The 23,022-nt window shown below is 51.4% G+C and overlaps 11 protein-coding genes across 11 annotated transcripts; 3 read left to right on the plus strand and 8 right to left on the minus strand.

The window, feature by feature from the left end:
* Positions 1-1,313: 1,313 nt before the first annotated feature.
* On the minus strand, positions 1,314-3,129 carry BJX68DRAFT_13800 (uncharacterized protein). The gene is made up of 2 exons (XM_071036416.1): positions 2,907-3,129; positions 1,314-2,856 (listed from the first exon to the last, which is right to left on the minus strand). The coding sequence occupies exons 1-2, from the start codon at positions 2,907-2,909 to the stop codon at positions 1,534-1,536; spliced, it is 1,326 nt and encodes a 441-aa protein (XP_070906029.1). The 5' UTR covers positions 2,910-3,129; the 3' UTR covers positions 1,314-1,533.
* A 66-nt stretch (positions 3,130-3,195) lies between these two features.
* BJX68DRAFT_260739 (RNA recognition motif domain-containing protein) lies at positions 3,196-3,915 on the plus strand (the record flags this gene model as incomplete). The annotated part of the gene is made up of 3 exons (XM_071043970.1): positions 3,196-3,347; positions 3,403-3,748; positions 3,802-3,915. 3 exons carry the CDS (start codon positions 3,196-3,198, stop codon positions 3,913-3,915), a joined length of 612 nt encoding a protein of 203 aa, XP_070906030.1.
* Positions 3,916-4,319: 404 nt separating this feature from the next.
* On the minus strand, positions 4,320-4,936 carry BJX68DRAFT_260740 (DUF1772 domain-containing protein; the record flags this gene model as incomplete). Its single annotated transcript, XM_071043971.1, has 2 exons — positions 4,320-4,780; positions 4,867-4,936. The coding sequence occupies 2 exons, from the start codon at positions 4,934-4,936 to the stop codon at positions 4,320-4,322; spliced, it is 531 nt and encodes a 176-aa protein (XP_070906031.1).
* Positions 4,937-6,250: 1,314 nt separating this feature from the next.
* BJX68DRAFT_223532 (cytochrome P450) lies at positions 6,251-8,216 on the plus strand. The gene is made up of 6 exons (XM_071038161.1): positions 6,251-6,657; positions 6,716-6,907; positions 6,956-7,107; positions 7,154-7,401; positions 7,456-7,727; positions 7,793-8,216. Exons 1-6 carry the CDS (start codon positions 6,326-6,328, stop codon positions 8,172-8,174), a joined length of 1,578 nt encoding a protein of 525 aa, XP_070906032.1. The 5' UTR covers positions 6,251-6,325; the 3' UTR covers positions 8,175-8,216.
* Positions 8,217-8,478: 262 nt separating this feature from the next.
* Positions 8,479-9,810, minus strand: BJX68DRAFT_260742 (uncharacterized protein; the record flags this gene model as incomplete). Its single annotated transcript, XM_071043972.1, has 1 exon — positions 8,479-9,810. The coding sequence occupies one exon, from the start codon at positions 9,808-9,810 to the stop codon at positions 8,479-8,481; it is 1,332 nt and encodes a 443-aa protein (XP_070906033.1).
* A 1,035-nt stretch (positions 9,811-10,845) lies between these two features.
* BJX68DRAFT_260743 (cell wall mannoprotein 1 family protein) lies at positions 10,846-11,913 on the minus strand (the record flags this gene model as incomplete). Its single annotated transcript, XM_071043973.1, has 1 exon — positions 10,846-11,913. The coding sequence occupies one exon, from the start codon at positions 11,911-11,913 to the stop codon at positions 10,846-10,848; it is 1,068 nt and encodes a 355-aa protein (XP_070906034.1).
* A 1,764-nt stretch (positions 11,914-13,677) lies between these two features.
* On the minus strand, positions 13,678-14,914 carry BJX68DRAFT_251712 (zinc-dependent alcohol dehydrogenase; the record flags this gene model as incomplete). Its single annotated transcript, XM_071042436.1, has 3 exons — positions 13,678-14,366; positions 14,443-14,733; positions 14,806-14,914. 3 exons carry the CDS (start codon positions 14,912-14,914, stop codon positions 13,678-13,680), a joined length of 1,089 nt encoding a protein of 362 aa, XP_070906035.1.
* A 367-nt stretch (positions 14,915-15,281) lies between these two features.
* Positions 15,282-15,819, minus strand: BJX68DRAFT_223534 (uncharacterized protein). The gene has a single exon (XM_071038162.1). The coding sequence runs from the start codon at positions 15,778-15,780 to the stop codon at positions 15,391-15,393; it is 390 nt and encodes a 129-aa protein (XP_070906036.1). The 5' UTR covers positions 15,781-15,819; the 3' UTR covers positions 15,282-15,390.
* BJX68DRAFT_13871 (uncharacterized protein) lies at positions 15,640-17,327 on the plus strand. The gene is made up of 5 exons (XM_071036433.1): positions 15,640-16,269; positions 16,347-16,425; positions 16,524-16,632; positions 16,708-16,949; positions 17,037-17,327. The coding sequence occupies exons 1-5, from the start codon at positions 15,856-15,858 to the stop codon at positions 17,144-17,146; spliced, it is 954 nt and encodes a 317-aa protein (XP_070906037.1). The 5' UTR covers positions 15,640-15,855; the 3' UTR covers positions 17,147-17,327.
* Positions 17,298-18,089, minus strand: BJX68DRAFT_251714 (uncharacterized protein; the record flags this gene model as incomplete). Its single annotated transcript, XM_071042437.1, has 3 exons — positions 17,298-17,438; positions 17,506-17,990; positions 18,062-18,089. The coding sequence occupies 3 exons, from the start codon at positions 18,087-18,089 to the stop codon at positions 17,298-17,300; spliced, it is 654 nt and encodes a 217-aa protein (XP_070906038.1).
* A 992-nt stretch (positions 18,090-19,081) lies between these two features.
* BJX68DRAFT_273966 (MFS transporter) lies at positions 19,082-21,120 on the minus strand (the record flags this gene model as incomplete). The annotated part of the gene is made up of 3 exons (XM_071047572.1): positions 19,082-20,310; positions 20,367-20,491; positions 20,585-21,120. 3 exons carry the CDS (start codon positions 21,118-21,120, stop codon positions 19,124-19,126), a joined length of 1,848 nt encoding a protein of 615 aa, XP_070906039.1. The 3' UTR covers positions 19,082-19,123.
* Between the last annotated feature and the right edge of the window lie 1,902 nt (positions 21,121-23,022).

The raw sequence follows: 23,022 nt of genomic DNA on the forward strand, positions 1-23,022 counted from the left end.
TCGACCCAATCGAATCACGCCGGAAATATCGAACAAAGTTCATCCCGGGAACCAGCGGCGGAGAGGGAACACAAGCGCCCTATATATCCTTGTCTTGCTAACTTCAGCCCCGGACAGCGAACGAAGGACTAGCCCGATCTGTCGCTCGAGTCGCACAGCTCACCAAAGCCCAGCCCGGATGCCCGGCGATTGAGTGGGCGAGCCTTAGCTCCGGATCACCGTGACCGACAAGGCGCAGCACAATTCAGTCACAAGTCGCTGGCGCTGGTTCCACTGGGCGCGGACGCCAAAATTCAGCCTTGCGGGTAGACGGGTGAGCCAATTGGTTTTTGGGACTTTGTTGATGGGTCGGGGTTAGCTTGCTCCTGCTCTGTGCTCAGTAATCAGTAGTCGACAGTGTCAATGACAGAGCCAGGGAATTCGAGGCCGAGTGCGCATCGCATATTTAAATGCGACCGACAACATGTTGTGAATTGAAGAAAATGGGAGCCTGCACCACCGCGCTAGGCCACGAAGTTTCCTTACGAGCGAACGAACGAGCGAAATGATCGAATCCAGTATGCTATCCGAGTCCGGTCCTAGCCCTTTCCCCTCCTGCAGGAGGGAGGAGTCCACTCACTGTTGCAGTTGTTGTTGACTCCGCTGGTCACTCTGAGTCTGACTCCTACGGACCCAGTCCACGGCCACGGAGTCCGGCCAGATTCCGGCCCCGAATCCAACCCAGACCATTCCTTACGGAGCAAGCAATCATGGCGATCCGAAGCACCGAACGCTCGATGTGTCAGCGGACTTTTGAGAACTGTTCAAAAGGGAAGGCGTGTCGTAGGCTAACGGGCCCCACTAGAGGCTAACGGGCTAGTACCTGCGGTGTTTGGAAGAAAAGGTGCCGCTAGCGCACTTCGCAGTCGAGGACCTCATGGGGTCACGGGAGACTCGTATTCGTGTTGGCTTTGCTGCGGCGACGGTGATTGGGTGGTTCGTTATTCTTCGTCAAGCTTGTTCTGAAAAAGGCGTCGCTTTCGTTTTCGGGTGGCTCGTTTTCGGTTCCAGGTTCTGCATGTGGCGCGTGAGACTGCCAGTTGTTTGGATTTGAGGGTCCAGTTTTCTTTGTTGCCTGGCCCTGATTCTGCAGGGTCGAGGAATACGAGTACGACTATGGGTGGGACCGATAATTTTCGCTGGCAGGTACGAACCGTCGAATCGGTTTCAGCCTACAATGGGAGGGTCTCAGGGAAGAGAAAGAGGAGTTTCCGTTTGATGAAACAGAGTGGAAATTAGATTTGATGGATGATGGATCGCCAGAGGCTGAACCAGAACCATCCGTCCATCGGCCAGAGCGGAGTGGGTATCAGTAAGAACCAAAAATAAAAATATCACCGGAGAACACAAATCGAGGAACCCCTTCGTAAGTTTGTCAGGAGCTGCATGCCAGTCAGCACTGAAATACAACCAGACCAAAGTCACCTGTCTTTGTCAGACCAGGCTATGGTTGCTGGCATGGCTGACACAGCCGTCGCGAATTCGAAACGATCTTCACAAGTCGCTCGAGCTAATGTGGTCGGTCTGCTGAGTGGCTGACGGGGATAGCGACGACCACCGCGCATCTACCGGCCGTAAGCACACGTGATTGCCCGCCCACTTGTCCTCAAATGGCTCGACCTTAACTCCGCGACGGCGCGCAGCATCGCAGATTCGGTCGCACGCGGCCCGGGCCTCGAGTAAGAGATCCTCCGGTGCATCTTCCAGCTCCTTGCTGTACTCGCCTTCTTTATAATGAAGATCCAGCACGAACGCGAGACGCTGCAGTTTGGGGAGAAAATCTGTCGACTCGAATGCTGCGACCCATTCCTCCCATCGCTTGGACCGCACGAGCGACGCGGGGCCGCGGAAATGCAGCGTGGTTACATTCGGCGGGAGCCAGGTAAAGAGTGCGGGGAGGGAGGTTTCCTTTTGGAAGATATCGCCAACAGTGAGGTGGAGGGTTTCGAGGTTCGTCATTTCTTTGAGAACACCGCCGAAGAAGGCCTCGTGTAGCCAGCGAGGATCGGGCGGATTCGAGGTTGATCGCAGAGTGAGAGATGTGAGATTTTGGACGACATGTGGAAGGGCGAGCGACATGCGCTGGAACGTGTCGATGGCATCATTCTCGATAATCTCAAGCGTACGAGTGCGGATCTCCTCGCCTTCAATGGGCTGATTCTCCGGCTCGAGCCTGAATTGACTCGCGTCATGTTCACCCTCTGGATACTTGTTCGCCAGCCACTCGAGCGCCAGGGAGCTCATCATGATCAGCTGGATACCGCTGTCCCCAATGTATTCCTTCTTCTTTTCCCCGCGCTCGATTGCCTCATGATACGCTAGGCTCAACTCATCAGACGTCGGCCCTTCAAAGCGCAACTCCGACGCAAAGTACAGAATCAAATGCGCAACCCGTCCCTGTAGGATATGTGGACTCTTCGTAACCTCGCCACAGGGCCCCGAAATCTGCAACTTCTCAAGCGGCCAGTGAACCGGCATGAGCCTGTCATTGAGATTCTCATTGAATCCGGTGTCAATCGTCAGGTCGCGGACGCTGGTAAAGTGTTTCCCGAGGATGCCCCATTCCGTGTCCGAGGGCGGGTCTTCGCCGATCGTGAGGATCGTAGTGTCTTTGGGAATGCCTTTTAGTTGCGAGAGGAGAGGCTCGGTATGCTCTGGAGCGTCTTCGCTGTCGACGTGGGGCCCTTGGACTGTCACGGTGAAGGGACCGACCGGCCGTGTTCCTGGTGTTAATGTTTGGACGCGACGCGTGGGCGGGATCCGCTGGCGGAACGGGAGCCGAAGGGCGGAGAAGGCGATGCGGGGGGAGGGGCGGATCTTGAACAAATGTCAGCTGTCAATACCAGTTCTTCGTGGAGTCTTCTTACCATTTTGTCATGCTCTTCAGTGTCTCTTGGAGTTGCAACTCGAAGAGTTCCGGCCTTGTTGACTGAGCGCAAACAGGTACCTGTTTGCGTCGTTTGCTCGGTGACTCATCCATCTATGATTCTGCGCCGCCACAAACTGCACAAATTGCAGCGCAGGAATTTGATGCGGGGAAGTGGCCGTTTGTCCCCCAGGCATAAAATCCAAGATTATGACGCCTTAAAGTTCTGAGACTGCTGTCTATCCTAAGCAGTCTTGGCCCATCCACCTCACCATAACACAAGCAACATCATGTCAAGACCACGCCATTTAACAGGGAACAGAGCTGAGCCGTTGAAGGCGATCGCAGAGGGAAGGCGCATCTACGTTGGAAACCTGCCCTACCGAGCAAAAGAAGAGGATGTGACAGCTTTCTTCCACCAAGAGGGGAATACCCTGGGCCTGTATGTCAACCGCTAAGATCTACCTTGCTGTAGGGATCGTACTACCTGAGATTAGCGCAGCAATCGATATCTCCATTGACCCATTCAATGGGCGGAACCCATCATATCGCGTCGTGGAGTTTGACGAAAAAGCGCAAGCAGACCGAGCGATGCAGGAACTCAACGGGCGAATGTTCATGGGCCGCCCGCTGAAAATCAAGCCTTGCGTGCCCAAGATCGACCGACTAAACCGGGAGGGCAAATCTGGCTATGTGTTTGATCGCTGGGAACGAAAAATGCTCCATCTCATTACAGAGGGTACTCTGGTCAATGGCACCGTCTACATGTCAATGGACTTCCCAAGCCTTCAACACAGTATGGATGAACCAGAAACTTCGGGAGTTCTTCAAAGGCTTTGCCGTGTATGTTAGCCAGAACATGGAACCATTTTGAACAATGCTAACAGCTGCAATAGCGAAGCTATAAGCAAGACCATTTGCCCGCACTACCTTGGGTTACCGTGCTCCGGGCACTACGCACTACGCTCTGGTTGATTTCGCCACTGCTGAAGAGGCGGCGAAAACGATAGAGAAATTGAACGGTACCGTTGGGCCCTGGGGAAGTGCTTTGACGCTCAGCATGGCGAAGAGAGATTGGGACGCGAACCCGGAGTCTCGTCGCAAGCCACCCCCGGGAAAATTAGAAGGTTGATGAAGGATTATGGTTTGATAGAGTTTCACGGTAGTACCGCTACATACTGGTTGTTTGATAGAAACCATCATGCTCCAATAAAGCCTAATCCACTTTTGCCAGAAAGGGCCAGGTTCGCTGCACGTCCTAATGCGTGCAGTAGATATCATTCGCACAATATAGCCATGAGGTGTGTTTATATACCTATGCATGTAGCTGAAAGTACAACCCAACCCAAAGATCCTATACACAAATCATCATATCATACAAAACAAATCTCCCAATGCCTCAGACCCGACCATTTTAGAGAGCAAGATACCCCACAACCCCGCCAACGAGCGGAAACAGTCCACGCACCGCATTCAAAAACGTCCACTTATGCAACAGATCCTCCGTCTCTTCCGCAGCCTCATCAGTGGGCACCCACCCCTTCGCACCCGCACGCTCAAGCAGCTGCGCATTCGTCCCACTCATCGCGGCAATCGTCCACGGCACAATGGCAACCGTCAGCGCCGCAGCAGCACTATATAGCGCCGTCGCGTTCCTGGGCGCGAGGACAGCGAGCGGTGTCGTGGATTCACGGACGCTCCAGGCGAGGTAGGCGAATGCGGCGGCGGTGATTACCGCGATGGGTGGGTTTTGGGCTTTGCCTGTGTTGTACATGTCGCGCCATTGTTTGACGATTAGAGGGATGGGTGCGCCGTACTCGTGGTGCGAGGTTAGGAGGGCGGGGATTGAGACAAGGCTGTAGCCGGCGATGTTGCCTGGATATGATTGTGAGTTAATGTTTTTATTGGGCGCGAGAATTAAGCATCCAGGATGGAATCCTAGCTCAGGCAGTGTAACGTACCGGCTAACCAACCAGCGCCGGTTAAGCCGACGGCCTGGGCGACGCGGATGCCTGTAGGAAATTTGTTCATTTTGGGCTTATTGGTGTCAGCTTATGAGGTGAGATTAATCTGCGACAAGTACAGAGACCAGAGAGACCAGAGAAGAATCTTTCAGAGGAAGAAAAAGGACATGGCCTGAGCTCTCGGGTGGGTCTGTGACGTACCTTTAGCAGGTGACATCATTGACCCTCCCTCTATACTAGTACTACATGGTGCTTGGTGGAGAATAGGCGGAATGTTATGACTCAGTTAGCTTAAGTTGAAGAGCTTGTATTTCGCGTGGTTGTAGTGACTTATTCGTGGCCAACTTGTAGCTTGTCTTCTTGGATGTATCTATAATCTACTGGAGAACTGGCAGTTGCTGTGCAAGCCGAGACACGTTGGAATGCTTGCACTCCATATGTACTAGACTGGACCCACAGACTATTTACTATTGGATTCTTCGTAGGAGCTGCCCCCCAAATTCCCACCGGGAAATATCGGCGTTTTCGGTCCAGCACTCGTCCGACTCCGACTCCGACGCGGATGAGAAGACAAGAACCTCCGACGGGATACGGGGCAACATCTTATTGACATAAAATTGTACTGTAGATGCGGTATGACAACCGGGGGCCGAGGCTCAGCAATTCATTCCTTCAACTTCTGGTGCCAATCCATTCCTTAACCTTGGGTCGCGTACCCCCCATTATTTCTGCGAACATGCCCCTGAAAACTTCTCGCACGTGAGCTGTGTTTAGCCCTAAATTCCATCAAAATTACCATTGTAGACTATTTGCGCGATTGATATACACCGAGGCCAACATCGGCCTCGATTAGTTTGCTGGTGTCGAGTTTTCCTGTTGACTGTTCATATGCTACTCTCGCCAACAGGTATATTTCGCGTTGCTGCTTGCATTGGCCGTTCTGAAAGAACCGACTCTCCTATAACCCATCGTGTGGAAAGCTTTTTTTTTTTTTTTTCCAGTTTATCAGCCAAAATCAGACACTTTTAAGATGGCAACTTGGCCAACAACCCGAGCCAGGCTTCCAGCTGTGGAGTTGTGCAATACTGGAGAAATGAAGACAAGCGACCTACGTTAAGAGCAGCTTAAAGCTGACCCTGATAAAAGACCATTGCAGCGTAGAATGTTGGACAAGACTTCCACTCAAACAAGACTGTCTCTACCAACAACCAATTAAAAGTGAAACAATACTCGTCCCGCGGTGAAGCTTAATTGAAGATCTTATGACAACGGTGGCCAACCACAACAAGCAAAAGACCACGGAACGGGCGCACTTTCTCCACCGTCCAAGCGGGGGTGTATGCTGCGACTTCATCTGTCTTATCAGTTCTGGCCGTCTCCACGCAGATTTGATGAGAGAGACACCTGCCTCGGAGGGTGATCGATATATCGTGCCCCATCAAGGGAATCGTTCAACATGGGCACCTCACTCTCATCTCTGAGCATCCCACTCGGTCTGCTCGTTTTGTATATCCTCCACCGTTTCTTCTCCAAAAGTTCTTGTCTACCGCTCCCCCCAGGTCCAAAGCCGAAACCCCTCATTGGAAACTTGCGAGATCTTCCCCCGCCAGGAAAACAAGACTGGGTACATTGGGGAAGATTCAAAGACCTATACGGACCCATTAGCTCGATTACAATCTTCGGGCAGACTATCGTCCTACTCAATGACTCGCGCATCGCCTTTGATCTTCTGGAGAAGCGATCGACCATTTACTCCTCCAGACCAAAGATGACATTTGCAGGTGAAATGTATTTTCTCTCGCAAATTGGCTTATTGGAAATGCACAGCTAACGTGGCGGTGGGCAGGGTTGGCTGGGAGCATATCCTCGCAATGCAGACGTACTCCAATACCTTTCGCGCATACCGCAAGGCGATGCATCGTGTGCTTGGGACGAAGAATGTCATTTCGCAGTTTAACGAGCTGCAAGACGTTGAGGTTCGACGGTTCCTACTACGCGTGCTGGATAAGCCCGGGGATCTGGTTCAACATATTCGAACGTGAGCCTCGCCGCCACCGCCGTATACAAGGCAATTCTAACAAAGTAGTGAAACCGGCGCCGTAATTCTGAAGATTGCATACGGGTATGATATCGATCCTCACGGGCGAGACCCGCTCGTCGCGCTCGCCAACGAGGCTCTTGAGAATTTCTCCGTCGCAGGGACGCCGGGGGCTTGGATAGTTGATACCATTCCACTATGTTCGTACTCTCCCCCGTCGGCTTTGGGTGTTCTAATGTAATGCAGTAAAGCATCTGCCAAACTGGTTTCCCGGCGCCGGGTTCAAGCGAACAGCCGCTACATGGAGAAAAAACCTGCTCACTACAATCGAAAAGCCCTACCGACTCGTCCTCAAGCAGATGGCAGAAGGAAAATATCCAGATTCATACCTCTCAAACCTACTTGAAGAGGCGCAAGGTCGCACCCTCACCGCAGAGGAGGAACAGGTGATCAAATGGACGGCGGGGTCTCTGTATACTGGAGGCGCTGATACGGTACGCACTAATCCCTATACTTGCTAACCATACCAGATTATTGATATAGACCAGACAGTCTCAACCCTCTCCTGCTTCTTCCTTGCAATGGCGCTATATCCCGAAGTTCAGACGAAGGCACAAGAGGAACTAGACCGCGTCCTCGGCTCAAACAAGCTTCCAACCTTCGAAGACCGTCATAGCCTCCCATACATTGACGCCATCGTCAAGGAATCTCTCCGCTGGCATCCCGTCGCTCCAATGGGCATTCCACACATGTGCACCGAGGATGATGTCTACAAGGGATACCGTATCCCGAAGGGATCACTGGTGATGCCGAATATATGGTATGGACCTCTCCTGTTTCTGGTAGAAATACCTCGCACCACCGAATTGCTAATCACCTTGATAGGGAATTCACCCACGACCCAGAAACCTACAAGGACCCCAGAACATTCAACCCATCACGTTTCCTATCCCCAACCCCCGAAATGGACCCACACAACTTATCCTTTGGCTTCGGGCGCCGGATCTGTCCTGGTCGATTACTCGCCGACTCGACTATCTTCATGACGATCGCAAAGTCACTGGCTGTCTTTGATATCCAGCCTGATGGCGAGGACAGTGTTGGGGAGGAGTTTCTGCCGGGCGTTATTAGCCACCCAGCGCCGTTTAGACTGAGAATTACGCCGAGGAGTGAGGTTGCTGAGGGGCTTGTAAGGGCTGTTGAGAGAGAGGTTCCATGGGGGAAGGGGGACAGGGAGCTGATTGAAGGTGTGGATGTTGAGGTCTAGAGTTGGTGCTTGGAAATCGGGACGAGGAACCCTGAAGAGAGGGAGGGGAAGGGGGATGGGAGGGGGATCTCGTTCTTGTTGTAGCCCAGGGCACGCCAAACATCTCCAGGGGTTTTTCGTGCTCTTAAATTCTCGCGGGGCGTCTTTCCTGTGTTAGTAGCTTAAGAGCATAATCTTATCTTACAGAGGCATACTGAGTGTCTCCTTGAAGGAATAGAACCAAGAAGAAGTTGTCCTAGACAGTGGAGGAGGTCTTTTTGCTAGAAGGCAACCCCATGGCACTCCGCAGCATAACTCATCTTGCCTACTCATTGTCCAGAGCCCAACAAACCTTCACCCAAAGGTCTGTCCTTTCCCTCTCACCCTCATCCCCAAGAACCAGCCCACCATCCGCCTCCATCTGATCTAAGAACGCATTTCGGAATATTTCCCTCTTCTCAGACCCTTCCTCACCAGCCTCCCTCTTCAACTTCCTCATCAGACCCCTCCATCGCGCATCCATGCCCATAACCCGCTTCAGCCGCGCATGCAACACATCCCTTACACGCTGTGGCGTCCGCCTACTCAGAAACCGCGCCGCACATCGTTGTCCCAAGCCCTCACCATTTTCCTCGTCTTCAGAGTAATCGTCCCCAATACACGTCCGGACATGCCACTCCCACCTGTCCCGTTCTTCGAACGCTGCTCCACATCCCCAGTTTGGACATGCGATTCCTCGCTGTGACGCGGGGAATTCAACATGCGTCTCATGTCGCAGCCAGGCGAGACCGTTTCTTTCCAAAGAGGAAAGTTGCATGAGGCGTTCCATCGTGAGGTATTCGCCTACTGGACCCGCGGACCAATCCTTGCGAGCAGGTAACAAAAGTCGTTGTGGGTTCCATGACAGATCAACAAGGCGCCACATTTTCGTCCCATCTTCAGGACTAGAGTCAGAAGCGATACCCCATAGCTGGACTGAAGCAGCTTTCTCTTTTACAGGAAACGAGGCAAAGGCCTCAATGCCCTGCGGCGCCAACTGCAGCACACCTCTGATAATCGCGTGATCCGGATTTTCTACAACGACGTTGCTGTACGGGCCAAACTGACCCTCCTCCTCCTCCTCAGCTGCATAGAAAGGCAGTTGAACAGAATCTGGATCGACGAGACCAGCAAGAACGACCTTTTGTGCGGCAGGGAATAAATCCCGCAGCATAGCCCAGAACCGTCGGGCCTTGTCGGCGTCAAGGGCACCATATTTCCCACGGAACTCGAATAGGCCTCTCCATATGTCGACCTCGACTTGTGCAATATTCTTCGCGAAGGACTTGTCGTGTGCTATGTATGTTATCTCGAAGAGATTGGCGTAGCCGATGGAGAGGGTGGTGATGGAGTACCAGGTATTTCTGCCGAAGATGTTCCAGAAGATGGGTAAAGCAAGGGTGCGGATGTGGGAAGCTGTGTTTATGAGTTGGAAGAGCGTTGGCGCGTCACAGGCGCGGAAGATGTGGAGTTGGAGTTCTGTGGGCAGCTGGGAGAAGGCGTGGAAGGTGCGGGGCTTGGGGGTTGGTTGGGGCAGTGGCTGTGGGGTTACCGCGAGGGAGAATGCCGTTACTGGGACTCGTTGGCGGGTGAGGGAGAGGTCGAGCCTCCAGAACATGGTGAGGTATCTTGAAGTTTGGGAAAGATGAATATTGAGATGGTGAGTAGTAGAGCAGCATGGCAAGCTCGTATTTGCTTTGGCTGGTCACGGGATTTGCATACCAAGCCTGCGTAGCTCAAAAAGGCTTTTTCGGTAGCAGCACTGACTAGGTACATGATTGGGTTTATTCTGGAAATCCCTAAGCTGTTAATTGAAAACATAAAGGTCCGGGTGCCATCAACCCTGGAAGAACAGCATAGATCCAAGTGTGGAGAGAGCCGAAATGGGCTTGGAAAATGCACATATGGCCTTTATATTCTCGCAGGTGAGAATAGATAAGAGGAAACGGCAGTTGACGAATAATGGGGAAAAGACGGCGCCTCTTGATCCCATTGAGGAAATAGGGCATGTGATTCAGTTCGCGACTCAGTTTTATGGCAGGCAGAACTGTCTTGTGACGTTTCTCTCTCTACCTGTTCTTATCATGATCCTCGATACGAGTCCTTAAGAGAAGCTCTTTGATCCTAAAATCCACTTGAATCCAGCTCCATGATAGTTACACACCCACTTTCATGTCCAATAGCAACCATATTGCCACAAATACTTACAGATTTCAATGAGGATCTGCTCGACGGCCATGACAGCTCCGTTGGCCGAATCTCAGCTGGAAAATAGAGCACCTTGTCCCGTTCGGGGTAAGAATCCAGCTGCGATTGGGAGATGAATATCCCCTTGCTTGCATACAATTCAGCCTGTACCATAGAGATTTCTGTAACCGGCTGATTACGCCAATGAAATATCCTTTTCAGAACCAACTAACCCGAGAGAATATCAACAGCGAGGGGGCTGACTTTTAGGGCTCAGAGCTAGGTAATATGCCAAGGAACCTTTCCAATCTAGAGAGAAGATGTCAAGACAAGGGAAATACATTATCATGGACTAGTATCCGCCGTTAAGGTTTGTCAGATCTCCTCTACACAGAACCTTTCCCTTGGATGACCATACTATCCAGAAGTTCCCCTGTCACTTGCAGAGCACACTGAACTATCTCACCTAATGGCCCCAAGGCCACCAGGTCGGCAGAGGCCGAACAGTCTTGGTTACCGTCTTAGTCTTGGTCTTGGTTTTGGTCTTTGTGACAGTCACAGAACCTCCAGATGGGCAGCTGGTGATGGTTCCCGGAATAGTTGTGGTGACAGTTGTAGTGGACGGCGGCTGAGTAATCGTCATAGTGCTACCGGGAAGAGTGGTGGTTCCGCCGGGAAGAGTGACTGTCGTGCCAGGCAGGGTCACGGTGCTGCCGGGTGCGGTGGTCGTGCTGGTGACTGTGGTGGTGGATGGGGCTGGGCAGGTCACTGGAGGTGTTGTGGTGGTGGTTGTCGGTTCGTCTGTAGTTGTGGTGGTAGTTGGTTCGCAGTCATCTGTCGTTGTAGTGGTGGTGGGTTCATCCGTGGTTGTCGAGGTGGTTGTCGGTTCATCTGTAGTTGTGGTAGTGGTAGTGGTAGTGGTCGTAGTAGTCGTCGGCTCATCAGTAGTTGTAGTTGTAGTCGTAGTCGTGGTCGTAGTAGTCGTCGCCGTACAAGCATCCGCATAAGCATCCAAACCAGCCTGAATAGCATTGGCAATACCGGCCGAAAGCTCCTGAGCAAGTTCCTGGAGGGCAGCCGGGACTTTGGCAGTGATTGCCGCAGCAAGTGCAAGAGCAGCAGCGTGCTGGTTTTCAAGAGCCTCAAGTGTAGTGCATCCATAACCATCAGCAACAAGGGTTCCTTTGATAGCTATGAGATGCTGAATGGCAGTCTCGGTATCGGCAGACAGATCCTGGGTTGGCGCGACAAGGCCAAGAGCGTCGAACTGGCTGAGGACAGGCTGAGCCTGGACGACAGTCACGCCATTGTTGATGGTCTCGATGAGGGCATTGGATTGCGCGATGACAGCGTCCGCGTCAATGGGAGTGGCCTGGATGGAAGCATCGAGGGAGTTGACTTGGTTGTTGATACCAGCAAGGATGCTTTGGAAAGTGGCGATGTCGCGCTCCACGGGAGTGGGGGATCGTTCCACCAGAGTGGGAACGGCAAGGGTGCCGAGGGGGAGCAGAGCAACAATAGAGAGAAACTTCATCCTGAAACAACCGGCGTGGTCAAGATTAGCTGCAGGCGAGTAGTGGTGATCAGCAGTAGATGGGACCTCGACAGGAGAAGATCAGCGTTGGTTATATAGATAGCTCTCACTAGGCCTCGTTGATTCCCACGTTTAATTGCACTCATGCACATGCCCCTCGGTAGATACATGATTGCCTCGCTGATAGCGCCACGGAGTGAAGCCGAAAGCCATGTTATTACAAGCACTATCTGCCGTAATTGAGGTGAGAGGGGTAAGGATCGAAGCCCAGTGTCGGCAATATCAAGCGGTACCTATCTTTCCTGTAGCTCTGCACGCAAAGTAGGACCGCCCAGTGATCAACGTCACTTGAGAGACCAGGGGGTTTGTCATTTGTCATTTGTAGCGAACGAATCAGAGACATCATCATATCCACTTCCCCGGACTTTACCAACCCTCTTGTGATATCTAGGGCGTGAGTCTGCGGCTGACAGGGCCCAGACTCAGGAAAGCGATATCCGCCGAAATACGTGCATGAGATAGGACCTTAGCTTTGAGATGAGCCGGTTTATCAACAAATGGGTGTGCTGCCCTTCTTACCCATGTGCTTTGGTTGGTAGCCTGCAGAGGTCGACCCAAGATCTAGAAAGTAAGCTGCGTTCCTGGAGGGAGCCTTTTTGTCAGAAGAGGATATCATCGAGTCACTGAGGGATAAATCTGAGACGACGGCGTGCAGTGTGAAACAGTCACATGGCGCCGCAATGACTGCCGTCGGCGTAGAGCCGTTCTTCGAACAGTATCTACGCAGGGCAGCCGGCCGGGGCTACACATAGACTAGTACTATAAGCAGAAATTTGAAAGCGCCTCAATATCCAGTGTTGTGCTCGAGTCCTATCTTCTGGCATCACCATCTTTTCAAGACAAACCCGTTTTCACATTGTATTCAACCCCGCCATTCCCGATAACACGGCAGACTAGCGCGAAGCTTAATCTCTGAAGAAGATATTGGACCAATACGAGTGTCGAATCCTGCGAATCTTAAAGCTCATTAATATCCCGAAGCGTGGTGTCACGGATGCACAGGCACGGCCGAGGCGATCATGCACCGTACACCTTGGAAACCAACTATTCGATAGCAACCTGTTCCCCGCAGGGCTTGGACATTGTGATGTCCTACTTATATCTGCTTAATTATTCTGGTAAGCTAAATGGTGTCCAAGTATATAGTCAAAGATCTACTTTTTACGATTTTCGAGTCCAAACCCTTGTCGCCAGCGCTGGCCGAGGGCCATGTGAATCTTCAGTCATCCCACACGATTACGCCACGCATTATGGAGGAATTTCAGGCGAGTCAACGGCGGATACGATCTTAGTACTGGTAGAAAGGTTGAAGAGCAGTACACCGCTACCCTGGGTCTTGGTCGATCTGTACCCGTGCCTACAGGTACAGGGCATTGTGGGTGGTCTTGTGAAATGGTCGACAACTCGTGGGTGGACATACTTGCCGCGAGTAGGCGACAGAGATAGGGTTGCAATGATGATCGCCTGCATCAATCAGGTACGAGGTGTGCGTCGTGGAAGAAAGGCGGGAGTCCAAATATGGACGGTGATATTAGCACGGAGCCCTTCGGCATGGGTAATTCGGATGTACCTTAGTGAATATAGGAGTACTACAAACCAGGGTCAATCTCATAGACACGCGTTTACTCTGAACCAGGCTTTTCTGTACACTATCAGCCAGAAGAAGTTATCCCACAGACGCCTAATTTCCCACTACCCCAAGCGCTAATCAGTATCGAATTTAACGACCATCCTCCCGGCAACCTGCCCCTTCCTCAACCGCTCCACAGCCTCGGGCAGCCTGTCAACTGGGTAAACCTCACAAATCTGCTTGAGTAGCCCCCTGCGCGCAAAGTCCAGCGCCGCAGCCACGTCCTTTCGACTCCCCACCAGCGTCCCCTTGATCGTGATATTTTTGAAGATCAACTCATTCGGATCTCCACCCACGGTCATTGATCCCCGTGGTGCTAGTCCCACACACATAACCACCGCACCTACACGGTTGCCAATATACGAGAGTGCAGTCTTATAAGCCGCAGGTGCCGTAACAAAGACACCGTGTACACCAACTCCATCGGCGATAGATATAACCTCAGCTGCTGTATCAGTTGTTTCTCTGAAGTCGACGAATGCTTCCGCGCCCATGTCTAGGGATAGCTGTCTCTTCGAGGCACCTGTATCAACCACGATCGGGCGGATCCCCATCGCCTTTGCAAGCTGTACACCTTGAATACCGACGCCGCCACCACCGCCTGGGAAGACAGCCCAGTTTCCCGCTTTCAAACCTGACTCAACGAGCGAGCGGTACATCGTTGCAGCGCTGCACATGATCGGCGCCGCGACTTCGTCGGGGATACCGTCGGGTATGGGTGATGCGTAGCGAGCGGGTGAGACGATGTATTGCTGGTATGTGCCTGCTCATAGTTAGATCAACCCTTTTCAATCGGTGTGGACCGCCATTTCGACAACTATAGGTAGGATGTTATATACCAGCCCTCATCAGCCCCGTATGCACACCACTCGCACAATGCATCTCCCTCTCCCCACAACACATCTCGCAAGAGCCACAAGTATCCAGCAACGGCTTCACGCCCGCGCGATCACCGACGGAGAAGTTCTTGACATTGGCGCCTGTTTTGACCACAACACCAACGCCCTCATGGCCTGGGGAGCGTACGCCGAACGTGGACATTGGTGGCATGCCGAGGTCGCCTTGCATCGTGTGGATGTCGGATGAGCAGATGCCGGTTGCGTGGAGGCGGATGAGGATTTCGTCGGGGCCTGTACGCATAAATATGTTTAGTCTTGTCATTTTCTAGGATATCAACTAGATTATTAGAGAGTCATGTGTACCTGGTTCTGGAACAGGGACATCCTCGACGCGGACTCGAAAGTCTGGTCCCTCATTCTCAACAACGCCTGCTTTGCAGTGCGTAGGGATAGTGAAAGTCTGAGTAGTCATTGTGAATTTTTTCTAGAATCCATACAAGCAAAGAAAAAGCCGTACGTTTTTGCAAGCCAGCCAAGTTAAATGCAGCACGGCGGAATTTCTCCGCGAGTTCGTCCCCACCTTATCTGAGCTTTCCCCATGCGCCCCGGAAGATCCTCGCTTAGTTTCTCCTCGAAATCATTAATCTATATCCGTATTTCCGAAGATGAGCTATCAAACCCGGATTCTTGCTTGTTTTATCTCTCTTCGTTGTAATGTGTCTCCACGAATGCGGGGAAGGATACCCGAGGGAATGGCGGAATACCGCCGTTCTGTCTATATAACTTTCTCGAACCAGGGCAAACCCTCTTGATTTTTGAATAGGTGGTTATAAACAAGTGCCAACGGTTAACAGTAAATATCGCTGGAAAGATAACAGGGAAATTCTATCGCCCACTATGCTGATAACCGTATACAGATCTGGGCATATGTCCCTCGACATGTGCGGGTTACTCCCTTTCTACAACAGCTGCCAAATCCATCGCAGCCAGGAACTGACAAGATGGGTTGCTGACGATTGTAGAAACCGACAGTAAATACATAGTCTTATGATTTAGCCGGACGAGCGACCGAAAACAAACTCGACCCCATTGAAGCTCGTCTACTCCTGCATCTCGGACGCATTTTCTGGCGAGATTAGCCCAACTCTCGTGCAGGTTGGCTCGGACACCGCTTCGACAACAACACTTTTTGGAAGCAAACAATCCGTGCGTTGCCCTAGGAAGTGGCCTGTAGTGTGGCGTTGCTGAGCCGCTAAGATGACATGACTCACGCCCAGTGTCGCTGTCCGAGTTGGGTTTAGTCGGTATGGGCCCTGGCCTGCTGCGCCGCATCAACATAAAGCTTATAGATATCGAGGGGTCCTTGCTTCTTTTAGCACTATACCTACTATCGTTACCAATTTAAGAGACGAAATGGCCACAGACGCGCTTACGGAGTTGACATACCTCGAATGGCAACCCAGCTACACGCATACACGCCCGTATCGCATTTCAGAGTACGTGGGCCGACGGAGAAAGGGAAAAAACAAAGCCAAACAACAACAAGGTGACGAGGGCGAGGGCAAAAATGACAAACTACCAAACACGAACCTGGTCTTCCGCACGTCAGAGCACGCAGAAACAATACGCGATATCCGGGGCTCAGCTGAACAATTCACCCTCGACACGAATGGTTTCGCGTATATCCGATGTCCGCCGCCGGCTCTCACGCGGGCCTGGGAGTACGCGGACCCCAGGAAAATTGAGAGTGTCTTCTTGCCGGAATGCGAGGCTATTTTGAGGAGGGAGGTTGAGGGGGCGGATGAGGTTGTGGTTTTTGATTGGAAGGTCAGTGCGCAAACTATCCAATCCATGTCTGCCAGCTGGTGAATAGCGCGCTAAATCTTTCAAGCATCATTCTATAGATCCGAAAGAGAAAAAGTGCCAAAGAGCGACGGACAAGAAATCCGAATCTGCAGGGGTTTGCAAAGCAGGTCCATTGTGGTAAGCTCACTATCTACTTGATATACAACCACCAAGAGGGTCAATCTGATTCTTGAAAGGGGCATGTATTGCTTGCTAACAGTAGTATCCTGGTCCAGATACACTCTTGACCCGCGACGACATCGGGACGCCGATAATGCAACGGATCCGAAACCATCTCCCCGAGGAATCCCACCACTTGCTTTCTGGGCGGGTCCAACTGATCAAGTGAGTACATAATAGGGGCCCCACAAGATCACCTAAGCTGCAAACCGCATGTTCTAACTGCAAAGTGGTACCTAGCCTTTGGCGCCCAATAAATGCTCCCGTGGAGGACCACCCCATCGCCGTCTGCGACGGCCAAAGCCTGGATGCGTCCAAGCTCCTGGCAACGGATATGATACGCGGAGCCTATACAGGCACCATGCTGTATCCATTGTTTGAGCCGGATTGTTCTAAATACAATTGGTATTATATGAGCAGACAGGAGCCCGAGGATGTACTCCTCTTCAAGGGGTTCGATTCGGCGGAGGGGAGGGTTAAATGTAAGTGGCTCATATGGTTCCTTCGTAGAACGGGTTGCGAATTGGAAAAAAATCAAATCACGGGTCCGTCGCTAATGCTCACGGCAGATACACCACATACGTCGTTTATACCCTTGGATTCACCTCCCAGCCCGTGCCCTAGGGTTAGCGTTGAGGTTCGAGCGCTAGTCTTTGCGCACCCGGTGTCAAGAGCATAAACGTGATAAGTTCGAGTTGGTAAACGACAATGAAAATGACTTAGCTGCGGTTTGATATGAATTGCATAACTAGACATGTATGATGAATTCAGCCATGTCGTCAAGTCTTGCGCACAGCAGCCGTCACAGTGTGCTAATTCCTAGGCAGCGTCTAAGACCTGGGAGCTAAAGCAATGCAGCTAAAAAGAGGGCTCTCTCCACCTGCATCCGCGTTCAGCTTGATGATCCTCTTGAGACTCATATCCAGCGCCCGCGGACTGAGCACATCCTCATCGTCCGCAAGGCTCCCTCTCTCCAACGGGCCCATTCCTTGACCCCTCAAGCTCCCACAGCTTTCCGCCGCTCTTGACAAAGCTCACAAAATGCCCCCCATCGCGCTGCCCCTCATCCACATAGCTGTCACCATCCAGCTCAACCGACTTGTGCGCACGCTCAAATGGTTCGCTATTATACAGCATCTCGGCGCGTTTCTCCCTACCCAGCGGAATCGCGGCGTTTCGTATCGTCTCGAGATCAGAGCCAGGTTTAATGAAGTCGGCGGCGGGCCCGTTAATCGCGCTGTGAAGGAGGCCGATTGAGCCGCAGGCGTGGCCGATGGTTTGCTTGAACCAGATGACGGGCTCGTCGGGGCCGGAGCCGGTGTATGGTTCCTTGGTAGCGTCCTCGGCTGTACGGCTTCGGTCCCAGGCTGGTGTTAGTGGGATGGTGACTAGTAGAGCTAGGGCAGGTCGGGGAATGTGTGCGAGGAGTTCAGGGTCATCTAGGGAGTAGACGTCGTAGAATTGGAGGTCGGGTGAGAGACCCAATGTTGTTGCTAGTTGGTTCATTACATTGGGGTTGTTCTCTGTCATTTGCGGTGAGTGTGATGAGTCTGTATGCGAGGACAAGTAGTCCATTAGAACTTGGGTCCCTTACCGAGCATTTTCCATGTCTTCTTCTCCATTTTGGCAAATCAACAGATGGGAGGCGTTGAAGTGTCAGCACCGTAATGTGTTATGGAGAGCTTAAGGTGTGGGGAAGCTGTGGAGTGGGGTAAAATTAAAGTGGGCGCTGGTTGGGGTCACGTGAGTCGATTAGACATGGCAATGACAGTTGGCAGGAAGGATATGCTACAAAAACTGCGAGATCTAATGTTAAAGCTATTGTAACCAGGGCCGCCCAGGTCCGACGAATAGCCGCCCACAACGTTTTGGAACACTAAGAGAGCTCCCCATCGCGGAAATCACTCGACCGCGGCAGGAACACGATACGCCCGAACATGCCCCCCTCGAAGTTAACTTGTAGATGATGAAATAAAGATTAGCACTGATGCTAATCACGCCAACCAAAAAACATACAACAGTAGGGATTCGCATGTGGTCACCCACACTACTAGGATATTCGGTCGGTTCATGCTCTTTGTGAGTGGTACCGTTTGTAGGTTCCGCATTGATGCCACTTCACTATTTGGCTGTTTCCGAGGTTGTGCCACCCATCTGGAGAGTTGATCAGTCCCTGAGTACTGAAGATCGATGTTCAAATCGACGTCCTGCCCTGGTAAACCTCCGCTATGATTAACTCTTAATGCACTCGTGCACGATTACCCCTCAATTTACCTACCTTTCTGGTAGGCTTACATAGTCATCTGATACGCGACTACTTAGAAATAGGCATCTGAGATATGAAGAAGAAGATTTGAAGCTTCAAGTAAGTAGCATTGAAAATCTGCGGTCGATTAAGATTTCTTCGTGACTACGCAGACGCCCGCATTTCGACTCCAATTAGCCATCCCGATAGGGTAGCTATTTATACCACGTCCTTAATATAGCATTTGGAATATAGTTCTAGTAGACTTCTTATGACGCTTGGGAATTCAGGTAGAAACTATTGGAGATGGATTCAAGCTACATTTTCTTCCTCATTCCTCCCTTGAAGTTATAAGCCATAACGAACACAGGAGACTTCAACCTATCTTTTCCCTTGCAGTCCCTTTCAGACTCACTTTGCGGTGAATCTACTGCGAGCTCTGAGGGCAGCCCCGTAGTAAAACAGAGCAAAGATCCCCCCGATACAGCCAACCGTTAACCCGGCCAACAGGCTGATGCCCCGGCCAACGCCAAGATTGAGATAGAGGGGCCGAGAAAAGAGGATGGCCCCGCATGCAAGCGCACTTCTCATGAAATCGTTTCCCGCGAATAGACTTGCCGCGTACTGCGGGTAGGTCATCGGGATGTAGATAAAAACGCATTGGATAACCTGGAAGATACCAATCGTGAAGAGCGTGATGCCGACGACCGACACAATCCAATGGATATCTTTCCGTGAAGTCCAGCCGAAGATGAAGAGGCCCAGCGGCGGGAGGAATGAAGCAAAGAGCGCGGGAATCAGTCGTCGCTCGGGTTCCTGGAGACCTTTGGTTTTGATTTCAGGCTCGAAAACTTTACGGAGATACAGGAAGTATAGCGGGACTGAAATAGCCAATGCAACGAGGATGCAGAGGAAGACGAGGCCCATTTCCCCGACGTTGAAGCCGTATATACCAATGTACACTATAGGGAACACTTCGAAAAAGGAATAGTAAATCCCGTATACAAGGCTGGTATACAAATTGACGAAGAGTACGGCCGGGTCGAGAAAGACAATCTGGACTGGTCGGTATAGGGCAGCCACAGCGACGGCGGAAACGGTGAGCATATTCTGATCAATCTCTGATTGGGACATGAGTTTGTTATTTCCTGTGAGATTCCGTAAGCGCTGAGCCCTCTGCAAGAGGAGAGTATCTGCCGACGTCTCCGGCAGCAAAAAGAGCATGACCAAGAAGACCGGTCCAGCCATCCAGACAATCTCCCACAGCGACCACCGCCAATTCATCGCAGGCACGCTAAACCCAGAGATCACTGGCCCTAATGCCGGTCCCAGGGTCGCAAATGCAGCCCAAATGGTCAGGCCATAAGGCAGCTTGAGGAGACTATAGATGTCACCAAGGCTGGCACCCCCGGTCGCTAGACAAGGGCTGCCGAAGAATCCCTGAAGGAACCTCAGCACCAGGAGCCCTGCGAAATTATCCACGAGCGCAGTGGGGATACTGAGGATGACGAATAATCCAAAGGTAAGGATGTACGGCGGGTTTCGACCGACCCTGGGGATTTCGCTGACTGGGGAGAAGATCACCGGTCCGATACCATCTAGGCAACCGTGTCAGCCACTAGAATTGTTTGGAAACAGTGAAGTTAGACCTCACATCCGAGAACATACAAAGCTAGGCCCAGCGATGCGGCGGTAGCAGAGACGCCGAACTTCTCTTCAACAGCCGGCGCACTAGGAGTATATATAGAAGAGCCCATATATACTACAAGCGTATAAAGACTGCCAAACATCAGCTCCGCGTCTTCACGGGTTATCATACAGGAAATATGGACTTTGGACAACACAGTACATATTAGACAGTAGAAGACTTACTAGATCTGTAAAGCAACAAGCAATTTCTTGCGGCTATTCCAATTCCGGGGGTTTTCCGGATCGGAATCAGAATACCAATCCACCAAAATTGTTCCATCCGATGTCTTCGTAGGCGTGATTGGCTGGGAAGGACCCTTCTCCAGTTCCGCTCTGCGTGAAGCCGCTGTATAAAGCCGCTCAAGGTCTTCTTGTGTTCGGACGCCCTGGAGTTCGTGTCGAGTTGTGATCTTCGCCAACGCGCCGGATTCTTCCATTGGGAGTGTGTTTTGCCTTTCCAGCAACTCTGCACTGCGAGTGCTGCCGCGGTCTTGCGATGATGGTCTTCTTGAAGGCCCCTCGCCTTCCGCACCATTCTCTGCCTTCATCATGGCTTCAGCAACAGCGTCGCGTTTGAACAACGCCTCTGGGGCAGTAGGGTCTGCGTAACAGGCGGGGGGGCGGAATCCATCTCTCTCTTCGGGGTACTTGAGTATCTTCTTGCCAGTAGCCAATCGCAGAAACTGGCCTGCAAAGCTACTTCGAACAAAGTCTGTCATGGCGGGAACCTTAGAACGCCGTTTTTTGAGAGTTCAATGCGTTCTTCAGCGATAATAGCTCTTCAAAATCGCTCTTGCGGCCCCAACTGTATTGTCCCTCTGTCAACAACAGGTTTAATGAAACCAAGGTATGGAGGATAAACCTAGTGTGGACGGCTATGTCAATTCCGTCCGGAGAACGGATATATTGACGTAATACCACCGCGAGAAGGGTCAGATTCGTCCTAGAGGTCTAATTTTAGCGTCCATATAAGAATGTAACACGCATTACTAGGAGTTGCCCACGTTATACTACTACCAAAGGTTTGTTAGTAGCATCTACTCAGGCAGTCTTCTGCACCTGAGGAAACTATGAACAAATTATTTTGCAATATATGTAATATATATTAATGCGCAGACACCTTAGAAGAACCCGGCGGAGATACGACAAGCACAGAGTCATATATAAAGCTAACTTGGTAGTCATGACGTTTTGACGAGGTAGTGAAAGTTAAGAAGGCTTGGGCTATGCTTTCTAGTTGGTTCTCTTGAGACTCGATATGAGTAATCAGTAATACCCGACCCGAAAACTGCACCGAACTTGGAAGGCATGGAAACAAGGATGGAAGAGATCCAAAAATCGTGGCCTCATGCACCCGCACCGCCGCTGCACCACATGGATGGCTAACAAAGCTTAATGCGAATACGTCATCATTATCACACCCTTTTCATGTAATTTATTGCATTATAAGAGTACCAATTAGTCATGGGCTTTAAATAATAGATCTCATTTCCTTGGGATGGTATGTATCTTAGGACTTTCTTCGCTTAATTCTAGTTCTTTATTAAGAAATATGGAATACAGGACGCTCGGGATGCTCGAGTCGAGGGTATTCATGTTAGTGTCGCTAGACGAATTGATAATCAACCGTCTAGCCAGTGAAGAGGTTTCCTGTCCTAGAAGCGATTTCTGTCTGAGGCTATGTTTCATCAAAGTTCTCGGGTTGATCAATATTTATCGCAGATGGACTGTTATGGGACGAACAGAGATGGATCTTCCTACCTAAGCGTGCCTTATGAACAGGAAGGAATAGCTAGGGAACAGGAAGTCGGCGCAGCTGCCAGGCGTCAGTCAACGAATAGGGGAAAGGCGCCGTACCGTAGCAGAATGAACACTTGCAGTCTCTCCATCTGCCCGTTCTACCGACCGTACAACATGGTTCGTACTAAGGCCTATAGAACCCATAATATATACAGCTCAATCGTTACTATCAGCTATCGTTTATTGGAGGCGCCTATCTACTTAGTGCCCTGCGTTGATTCCTATATTGGTGCTGGCCATGGAAAATTGCCGATTAAATTAGTAATTGCAATCCCCGCAGTAGGCACTGTGTCTTAAAGAAAGCGATGCCCCGGAAGTGCCTTTCTGTCCACGCAGTGGAAACCTTACTGTTCCAAACCCTAAAGGAATAAAATGGCATCTTTAAAACTCTTCGCCCCACTCATGGTTGGTAACGGTGAAGTCGCCCACAGCATTGCTCTCATGCCACTACTCAGTTCCGTGTTGACGACGGCTATATGCCCTGCACCTCGTCCTGGGCATGGTCATACAGTACTAGAGGCAGCGAGTGAGCATTCCCGGCACGAGCCTTATATCTAAGGCCGTGGTCAATTCCCCGTCCCCCGGAATATACAAAAACCTGCCTTGCCATATGGTAACCTCAGCAGATCGCCCATTGACGTACGGTAACAGATGCCGTGCACGCTGAATGATCGTACGTATGTGTACAGCTCTGGGCGATCGGCCGCGTGGCGGATACGTAAAGCAACCCGTAAGGAAACCAGAGTGGATACATAACTTTATCTCGTCCAGGGCGACCGCATATCACCATGGGTTGTACCGCGCGGGATCACTAAAGAGGA

This window comes from Aspergillus pseudodeflectus (assembly GCF_044049435.1).
Source record: "Aspergillus pseudodeflectus strain CBS 756.74 chromosome Unknown BJX68scaffold_1, whole genome shotgun sequence".
NCBI classification, from domain to species: domain Eukaryota; kingdom Fungi; phylum Ascomycota; class Eurotiomycetes; order Eurotiales; family Aspergillaceae; genus Aspergillus; species Aspergillus pseudodeflectus.

Excerpts from the sequence above, each read along its gene's own strand:
- BJX68DRAFT_223532 (XM_071038161.1), top strand. The coding sequence starts at position 6,326 with ATGGGCACCTCACTCTCATCTCTGAGCATCCCACTCGGTCTGCTCGTT. Across the intron at positions 7,108-7,153 it reads AGTTGATACCATTCCACTAT|TAAAGCATCTGCCAAACTGG; the intron begins GTTCGTACTCTC and ends AATGTAATGCAG. Across the intron at positions 7,402-7,455 it reads ATACTGGAGGCGCTGATACG|ACAGTCTCAACCCTCTCCTG; the intron begins GTACGCACTAAT and ends GATATAGACCAG.
- BJX68DRAFT_223534 (XM_071038162.1), bottom strand. The coding sequence starts at position 15,780 with ATGTTGATGCGGCGCAGCAGGCCAGGGCCCATACCGACTAAACCCAAC.
- BJX68DRAFT_13871 (XM_071036433.1), top strand. The coding sequence starts at position 15,856 with ATGGCCACAGACGCGCTTACGGAGTTGACATACCTCGAATGGCAACCC. Across the intron at positions 16,426-16,523 it reads TGCAAAGCAGGTCCATTGTG|ATACACTCTTGACCCGCGAC; the intron begins GTAAGCTCACTA and ends ATCCTGGTCCAG. Across the intron at positions 16,950-17,036 it reads GGCGGAGGGGAGGGTTAAAT|ATACACCACATACGTCGTTT; the intron begins GTAAGTGGCTCA and ends TGCTCACGGCAG.